This window comes from Tupaia chinensis, unplaced genomic scaffold, assembly GCF_000334495.1.
Source record: "Tupaia chinensis unplaced genomic scaffold, TupChi_1.0 Scaffold000216_1, whole genome shotgun sequence".
Taxonomy (NCBI): domain Eukaryota; kingdom Metazoa; phylum Chordata; class Mammalia; order Scandentia; family Tupaiidae; genus Tupaia; species Tupaia belangeri.
The window spans coordinates 1804705-1814011 of NW_006159691.1; the positions used below are offsets into that span (position 1 = coordinate 1804705).

General features: G+C 43.7%; 2 protein-coding genes across 2 annotated transcripts in view; both read left to right on the top strand.

The window, feature by feature from the left end:
- The window catches only part of PTPRT (protein tyrosine phosphatase receptor type T), a 1472724-nt gene that overhangs the window by 227742 nt on the left and 1235675 nt on the right, over nt 1-9307 (top strand). The gene's annotated exons all lie outside the window — the stretch shown is intronic.
- On the top strand, nt 8110-8436 carry LOC102498869 (short transmembrane mitochondrial protein 1-like). Its single transcript, XM_006147587.1, has 2 exons — nt 8110-8124; nt 8308-8436. Exons 1-2 carry the CDS (start codon nt 8110-8112, stop codon nt 8434-8436), a joined length of 144 nt encoding a protein of 47 aa, XP_006147649.1.

The window sequence follows — 9307 nt, forward strand, 5'->3', positions numbered from 1 at the left end:
CAGTTCTATTTAAAGATCTTTGAGGACCCTCCATATCGTTCTCCACTGTGGCTGGACAATTTACATTCCTACCAACAATGCAGGAGGCGTGTTCCCCTTTCACCACATCCCCTCCAGCACTTATTAGTATTTTTTTTTTTTTAATCTTCGCCATTCTGACTGGGGTTAGTTGGCATCTCATTGTGGTTTTGATCTGCATCTCCCTTATGATGAGGGATGTTGGACATTTTTTCATATGCTTTTTGGCTGTTTATATGTCTTCCTTAGAGAGTTGTTTATTCAGCTCATTTTCCCATCTTTTAATTGGGTTAATTTTTTCTTCTGGGTAAGCTGCTTCATTGCACTTTCATAGTAGATGTGCAATGATATTGTTGTAGGTTTGAAATTCAAAGAATGTCCTCCAGGTACTATTCTCACTCACTTCCTCCCTTTCCCCTCCTTTCCTCCTTCTCATTTCACTCTTTTTTTTTTTTGAGAGATTTTCACTGTAGGGCGCGTGCGCTCGCCAGACAGACAGAGAGAGACATAGAGACAGAAAGCGAGAAATCACCCCCCAGGGGGGATGGTCACGCCGCAATCCCTTCTCCTCCATTCTCCTCTCGGGATCTTGGGCACGCACGCACACGCGCCCGGTGTGAGTTTTAAGCCACCGGGTCCGGGACACGAACCACGGTCGACTACATGGGAGTCCAGCGACATAGCCATTACGCTAACTGCTGGTTCCCATCTCTCATTTCACTCTTGTCCTCCTTCCCTCCCTCCCCTGCTCTTTCTTTTAAACTTAGTTCTATCTGTTGGTTAAGCATGGTAAGCTTGTCTGAGAAGTAGGAAGAAACAAGCCACATGATTTTTAATTTCTTACAGATATGAATAAAGAATAGAAAACCTCATCATAAGAAAAGTAAATTTGTATGTTGAAAACATTAATCTTTAGGCCAGCAGAGGCAGTTCTGATCAGATCTTCCATTCTTCAATTTCTCATTCTCTAGAGCTCAAATTTCACTCAAAAAGTAAAAAGGATAACATTTTCTAATAACAAAAATAAATCTAATATTAAACTCTTTTGTCTTACTTTGCTCACTTGCTAGGGCTATTTCCTATCACCGTGGTCCAGGATCTTAAAAATATCTTTAAGAAAAAAAATTTTTTCATTGGTATCTGCAACAAATGAATCACACAGACAATTTGCTACAATGGGCTTTTCTTTTTGTGTGAAGGCAAGAAATCCTGCGTGGGGGAAGCTCAGATTTCACCAACCTTGTGGTTCTGAAATTACTCACCCAGACATAAAGCAAAATTGAAAAATCAGAGAGATCTAGTTTGAAAGAAAAAGGATGGTTGATGGCCTGTGAGCCAAGTAAGTACTCATTTTGCTTTTGTGCTATTGGGTGAAGAAATCTGGATCAAAAGAGGACTTGGAAACGTCAAGAAATTGACAGGCAAGGCTAAAAGACTCAAAGTGTTTCGCATATCAAAAAATAAAAATAAATAAAAGCCATACGTCAGGGGGTATTAGCAGTCACACTCACATCTCGCTCTTGCCTTGCATCTCCCCTCTTGGCATAACGAACTCATTGACAAGAACTGTCATCGACTGTGCTTTATCTTCTGTGTGCTACTAGGAAGGTGCATTCCAAGTGCATCCTACGTAAATTGAGGTTTGCTTCCTGACCTGGGAGATCAATTCTCTGTCAAAGAGAACTGGCTGATGGATCACCTTGTGGCTGCACTGCATTGAAAATCACATCAAATACCTTCTCAAACACACTTCTGAATTACATGCTGAAATCTCCAAAGAAGAGGTTACAGATGAATCTGGAAAAATGAGTATTCATCCATGTAGCTCACCAACCTGTGGGTCACTCAAAGCCTATGAAATGAGGCTAGGGCTCAGGGTTTGTGATGTTCTTCCAGAGAGTTCTCTATTTCCTCCTAGAGACAGAAGAGTGCTGGGGTTAATGGCAAGATTTTGGACCCAGTGGCTGGGTTTGAAGCCAGGATCTGATACTTACCAATTCTGTGACCTTGGGCAAAATTTGCAACCTTTCTTTAATTTGGTTTTCTTGGCTGCAAAATAAGGATGATAATAATGGCACCTCCTTCCATCAAAGGGCTGTATCTTCACCTGAGTGCCCTCAGAGGAAGACCCTGAGACATGAATTAAGAACAAGTAGTTAATTGAGAAGTAAAGGTTGAGAAGGAGTAAAGGGAGACAGGAAAGAGAGTGGCCAATAGACAGGGAGTTACAGAGCAAGTGACTTCTGCAGGTGATTTGAGTTTAATTCCACTGGGAGGCTCTGGGAGACTGTATAGAACATGTACCTCAGAGTAAAACACATACCCAAGGGGTAGAGGAGCTGGGTTTGTTTGTTTGTTTTTAGAGAGATTTTTGTGTGGGATATGTGTGTTCACCAGAGAAACAGAGACAGAAAGCAAGAAATCATCTCCCCCACCCCCTGGGGGGGATGGCTATGCTGCACTCTCTTCTCTTCCAGTCTCCTCTTGAGATTTTGGGCATGCACGCACACACACCTGACATGAGTAGGTACGTTAGTAGTTAGTAGCACACAGAAGATAAAGCACAGTCGATGACAGTTCTTGTCAATGAGTTTGTTATTCCAAGAGGGGAGATGTAAGGTTCAACCCGCAGTCAACTACATGGGAGTCCAGAGATGTAACCATTACGCCATCTGCTGGTCCCGGAACTGAGGTATTTATACACCAATTTCCTCTTATCCTTAACTGAGGACTCTTGTGTGTGAGTGCCTGCATGTGCATGTGCACATGTGAGTGTGATGCAGGGAGGAGATTTCAATCCCTGACACTTCTGGCTGTCCACGTAGGTTGCAGTGTGGCCCTCCTGCAGAGTGATGCACAAGCTGGAAGCTGGACTTCAGGTGATGCATGTTCCAGAAGTGAGGGTGGAGAGATACGTGCCTGGAGGCAACAGACTGCTGCTTCTGTGAAATATTTAGAAAAGTCCTGGCACAGAAGCAGCACTTCCTAAAGAGCTCGATTAACATTGAGGCGAGATCATTGTTCTTTGGGATGACTTATTATTTTAGAATGGATTTGATTTTTGTTCTTCATTCTTTCTCCCCTCCTCTTTTGAGACAATGAACCATTATTAAGACCTGGGAAATACTGGTGGCTAAATGTATTATAGTTTTTCTTGACTGAGGAAATGTGAGGTAGGTTTACTGATGAAGTATAACAATCTTTGAAATGTCATTAATGATATTTAATCACCAATACCTGCCTGAATCTTAGAGAAGTTGGCACAGAACTGCACCACAATCTAGGCATGCTATACTGTAGTAACAAGTCCAGGGTCTCAGTGGCTTAGTCAGAACTGATACCAGTCTAATCCCTTCTCTCCACCCAGTCTACATTATTTTTTTAATTTAATTTAATTTATTTTTTGGAGAGGTTTTTGTTATAGGGCACATGCGCTCGCCAGACAGAGAGAGACAGAGAGACAGAAAGTGAGAAATCACACCCCAGGGGGGGCGGCCAGGCCTCAATCCCTTCTCCTCCTTTCTCCTCTCAGGATCTTGGGCACGCACGCACATGTGCCCGGCGTGAGTTTTAAGCCATTGGGTCCGGGACATGAACCAGGGTCGACTACATGGGAGTCCAGCTACATAGCCACTACGCTAACTGCTGATCACACCACCCAGTCTGCATTATGAACTGTGACGACAGGTGTATGGTTGAGTAAAATGTATCCTTAGACCTAGTATAAGACACAGTACAAAGACGGGCCATGGTAAGTGAGTGAGTGAACAAATCAACCAGTGAACCCCATAAACTCACAGCTTTCCCTTCATTTGAAATACTGGCTTCCTTCCATGTAATATTCAGTTCAAGTACCCCTTCCTTCTTGAAGCTTTTCTTGCTCTTCAGAATCTGACATAATCCCTCACCCATAAATTCTTGAACACTTTTTAACTTAAACAGAAGTATCTATTCACTTCCTCAGAGGAAGAGAGGTCCTCAACAAGGTTCCTACATTATGTTCCACCTTGAACCTCGGCCATCCAAGACCACAGGCTCGTGCACGAGGACCTGGTGTGCACAGGGAGACTCAGAACATAAACCTAGGACCTTTTCATATGGCCCAGCATCGTGGAGCACCATGCTAACACGACGCCACTGTGGCTGGCCACTTCTTGAACATTTTGTGTCTCTCCATGGTGCACCACGTTCTACCAGAAGTTACGGCGATTTGCTCCATGACAGACCTTCCCTTAATTGCCTCTAAAGGCTTCTACGCACATTTAGAATACCCTCCACGTCCTTCTCTGGCCTATGAGATTCCATGTGCTCTAGGCCCGTCTCCCTTGGGTTCTCACCTACCATTTTCTCCTCTTCTATTCAACTCAGGCCACAGTGACCTTCCTGTTGTTCCTTGTACATGACGTGCACAGTCCTGCCTCAGGCCCTTGGCACTGTCATTCCCTATGACTAGGATCCACATTGTGCCACCAAAAAGGAAAAAGGAAAAGAAAAAAGGGATACAGATATATGTGAGTCTTTCAATGAATGAGGATAGTTTTTTTTTTTTTCTGCCCAGAAACAGACTTACACAGAGGGACACACCCTGCCTGACATGTATCAGGTTAACCTCTATGAGCCTCTCCCCTGCTAATCTACCCTACACAGTTTTCTGACTCTTTTCTCAACTCCAAATGTGATCAAAGCCCTCATGCTTATGAACGTTCCCTGGATTTTCATTGTGTACAGATAAATATTCCAATGGAGTCTATACCTTAAAACCAAAAGCCCTGAAGAACTACACATCAGCACTTGACAGAGGGCCACAGCCTATCGGTTGTATCCTCTGTATCTCACCAACTAATTTCACAGAGTCCTTGTAAGTGAAAGCGAACTAGCCAAGGGTGCAACGGGACTGTGTGGACCCAGGCCTGGAACCCACGTCTCCTAACGACCAGTCCAGTGGCCCATCCTCTGTGAACTCAGAGAGGCACAGAATCCAACTACAAAGTCATGGAAAGCAGCTTTCTGTTTGAAGGCAGCTAAACTCTCTCTTCACCCTGTCATGGTAACTATTTTCATCCAGTTTTATCCCCCTTTGGCCTCTGATCCATGGACTAGATAATTAATCAGGCTTTTGAATAATTAAAACTATTAAAAAAATGCCTTTGTACCTGCTAAAACTGCTTCAGTAATTAGTGCCTTATCAAGAGACTGATTCTGCAGACTGGAATACTTTTCCAAGAGATAGAACACTATTTTCACTTGAGGCTTAGTGGATTCAGAAGTTGAGGAAAGAGGGTTTGTTATGTTAGCAAGTCCCTTTGAAGATGAATAGCACCAACCCTTGACTCTGCAATCTCCACAGAATCTCCTCTCGTTCTAAGGGATAGATACAGCAAAACTCATTCTCTGCTTTCAGAGTCTACTGCAAAACATGATCACTAATTAAAATATTGGGTCGACTGACTGGATCCAGATTCTGCATTTGGGCCTTTCTGAGACTGATTTCCAAACTCAACATCTGCCTTCAGTAAGTACACTCATGTGGGAGCATAGTGAACGGCTGTGCTTGCTTTTCTCAAGTTACCACCTGGTCTTTTTATTTATTTTTTTCTTTTTTTGGAGAGGTTTTTGCTATAGGGCGTGTGCGCTCGCCAGACAGACAGAGAGAGACAGAGAGACAGAAAGCGAGAAATCACCCCCCAGGGGGGATGGCCACACCACAATCCCTTCTCGTCCATTCTCTTCTCGGGATCTTGGGCACACATGCACACGTGCCCGGTGTGAATTTAAGCCACCGGGTCCAGGACTCGAACCGCGGTCGACTACGTGGGAGTCCAGCAACATAGCCATTATGCTAACTGCTGGTCCCACCACCTGGTCTTTCCTGACCTGGCCAACAGCTGGTGCAGAGTCCTAAGACATAATGTCTGTCCCCAGGGTTCTGCCACTTCTTTGTCATACATTACCGTGGATGAGTTTTTTGAAACTCTGCTCCTGGAGCCCAAGGCTGGCCATTCATACTGGATTCAGGTGCTCTATGGAAATCTGTGGATGGCCTCAGGAAGTACAATGCAATAGAAAGACTGTGGGTTTTCTGAAGCAAATGGTCTAAGGTTCTCTTCCACATGGAAAAGATCTTCAAATGTCACACTTCCACTTTCTTCTCTGTGAGATGGGGATTATAATGGAGAGATGCTTGCAGAGTTGGGACAAATGAGTGAGATACTAATACAATATCCAGCAGTGATTATGTGTGCTCAGAGAACTCCACAGAGAATTCCCTTTGACCTCTTGCCAACTGTAAGAAGATTGGGTTGTCAGAAAAGTTATGACACATTTTTGCATAGAAAAACAGAAAAATACATGACGACTTTTTCGACAACCCAATAATTCTGTAGCGGGGCTTGACCATGTGGGTTGATGGCTCGTAGTTATTAGTTTGCTAACAACAGTCCTAATCGTCGTCATTCAAATAAGCTAGGGTTTATTTCCAAACATACTTTTTATGGTTGGAGTACTCAATTTATAATCTAAAGCTAATGATCTAAACTGTGGCTTAATAGTTTGCATGGACTTCCCTAAGCCCTTCCTTTTTATTATTAACTGTATAGTTGTGACTTCTGTACCTCCCTCTACTGGCTTCCTTCCCTGCTCTCCATTCACATCCTACTTCTTATGTAGTCCTTGAATTCCTCCACTGCTCCCTGTCCCAACAACTGATGCCCTGATCAAGACTTATCATCTCTTACTTGGCCCTGAATGAATGACAAGTCATGACAATTAAATAAAAGAAACTTCCTCTTGGACTTGGGCACAGTATGTGTTAGGTGGCAACACATACTGGCGAAATGTGGTATTGCAACCCATCTCTACTGGCAAATGAATAATAACTATCCAAGAAAGAGGAAGGGCAGGAAAACAGAGTTCTTTCAGCTCTGAGTGTAGGGACACGATAATGAGAGTTTTTTGCTATAGGGCGCATATGCTCGCCAGAAAGACAGAAAGAGACAGAGAGACAGAAAGCAAGAAATCACCTCCCAGGGGATGGCCACACCGCAATCCCTTCTCCTTCATTTTCCTCTCTGGATCCCGGGCATGCACGCACATGCACCCGACATGAGTTTAAGCCACCAGGTTCGGGACTTGAGCCGTGGTCGACTACATTGGAGTCCAGCGACATAGCCATTACGCCAACTGCTGGTCCCAGGACAGGATAATTTAGAAACTTCTATGATAGTATATGTCAGGCTCTTTCATAATTATCTGTCTTTCATATGACTTTGTCATCAGAAGGTAAGCTCCTTAAAGCAATGAGAGTGTCTACTTTCTTCAATTTCTATCTAGTGCCAAGTCTGTCATGTTGACACTGACAGATGATCAAAAAATTTGCCGAAATAAATATGGATAAAATTCTCATCAGTTGCAATGATTCCATCAGAGGAAAAGTCTGATTGACTGTGAGGAGGGCGGCAAGCTAGCTACAGTGGGATCAGACCACCTGGAGTAGGGTGGATGATCCTGATAAACTGGTCATTCACTACAGGATGAGGTCCAGCACTGAGGAGTCAGCACAAGGGAGGCCTGGCAGGAGGTGAGGATGTGCAGCTAAAACTTATGCTCTGGGGCAGGAATCCAACCTTGGAATATCAGTGAGAACAAGCCCTCTGTCTTGGTGGAGGTGGAATTACAGGCACAGAACTAAAGCAGGGGCTCTAGTATAAGGGTATGAGGCAGAATCCTATTTCTATATCTAGAAGACAAGATAAAGGCATGGTCAGAAGGGTCAGTCAGATAAAGTGTGGTCTTTAGAGCCAGAGCCAAAGCCTTCATAGACCAGCAATCATACCATATTGATATCAAATCATCCATGCTTCCCAACTAGGGAAAGTTACCTATGCTACTCAAGTAGGGCCCATTAAATCCCTCATAACCAAAAACAGGGCTGATTATCTGGGAGAAGGAATGATATTGCAGGTGTAATCAAATGTGGCAGGTTGTTTCGGACACGGTTGACAGTCATTGGATTGCAAAAAAGAACACATTATTGTATAGTAGTTAGAAATGCATGATCCAGCAGCCACCCTTCATGCCCTCCTGGCCGACCTCATGCTCCAGTTCCTGGTGAGTACAGCTGCCCAGGAGTGGAGCCTGCAGACACGGAGGTCTTCTTAGGGGCACTGGACCCCAGCAGACCAGCCTGGGTGTGGGTCCTGCCATCCCAAAATGCCTGTGCCTGGTCATCCCCTTACCAGTGGCCTATGGGCTTTTCTTCGTGCCTCTGCCCTGCCACCCTAAAACATTGAGCTTGGATTTACTTTGGGCAATGTGGTTGGAATGTATCTGACTCAGAACTATGGCATACCAAACTGGACTAAAAAGCTTGAAGAAATTATGAAGGACTTTGATGCCAAGAAGAAAACCCCTAGTTCATGAGGCTGACTCCAGCGCTGCCTTCTGGATACACTGAATCTACTACTTTGGAGGGCCTTCTTTACCATCCAAACCTAAAACTTTTGTTTTCACCTCTAGTCTCAATGATTTCCTTCTTTGCTAGACCCTGTATTGTCTCAAAGCAAAAATGGGGCCACAGTTAAGAACCATCCTTGTGTTTCCAACATCTTCACCTCTTTCTCTGTTCTCTTTCCAGCTGCTTGGGAGGTTCTGAGACTGGAATTATGGTGCTAGATTAGTAAATCAGACTTTTAATTCATAATCTCTCCCTTATTTTTTGGGATTTCTACTATCTTTTGTCAAAAGAAAAAGTGATTAATTTTTTTTATAGACAATCAGCTACAAATAAATAATGCTGATTTTATAGTTAGCAGTTTTAAGGGGTGCTTGTTAAACATTTGATACTAAATTATGTCAGTTCAGAGTAATTAAAATTATTATCTAGAAGACAAAAAAAAAAAAAAACCAAAACTCATGCTCCAAGTGAGACAATCCAGAGGCTGAATTCCATCTCAGATAGTGCTGTCACTCTGAACTATTATTAGACTGCTGCTCTGAGTCTTGGTTTTTACATCTGCAACATGGGGACAAGAATGTAGGCATCACATAGACTTGGAAAGATATGAAATATACCAGAAGATGCTTTATACAGGGTGCAACATAAGGCAAATGATCAATACGTGGTAGTTTTTATTACAGCTGTCATTATCAAGCTGGGTAAATGTTGGCTGATGTGAGGGAGAGAGGAAGGGCGACTTAGTGGTGGCTGGTGTGAGGGAGAGAGGAAGGGCGACTTAGTGGCTGGTGTGAGGGAGAAAGGAAGGGCGACTTAGTGGTGACTGGTGTGAGGGAA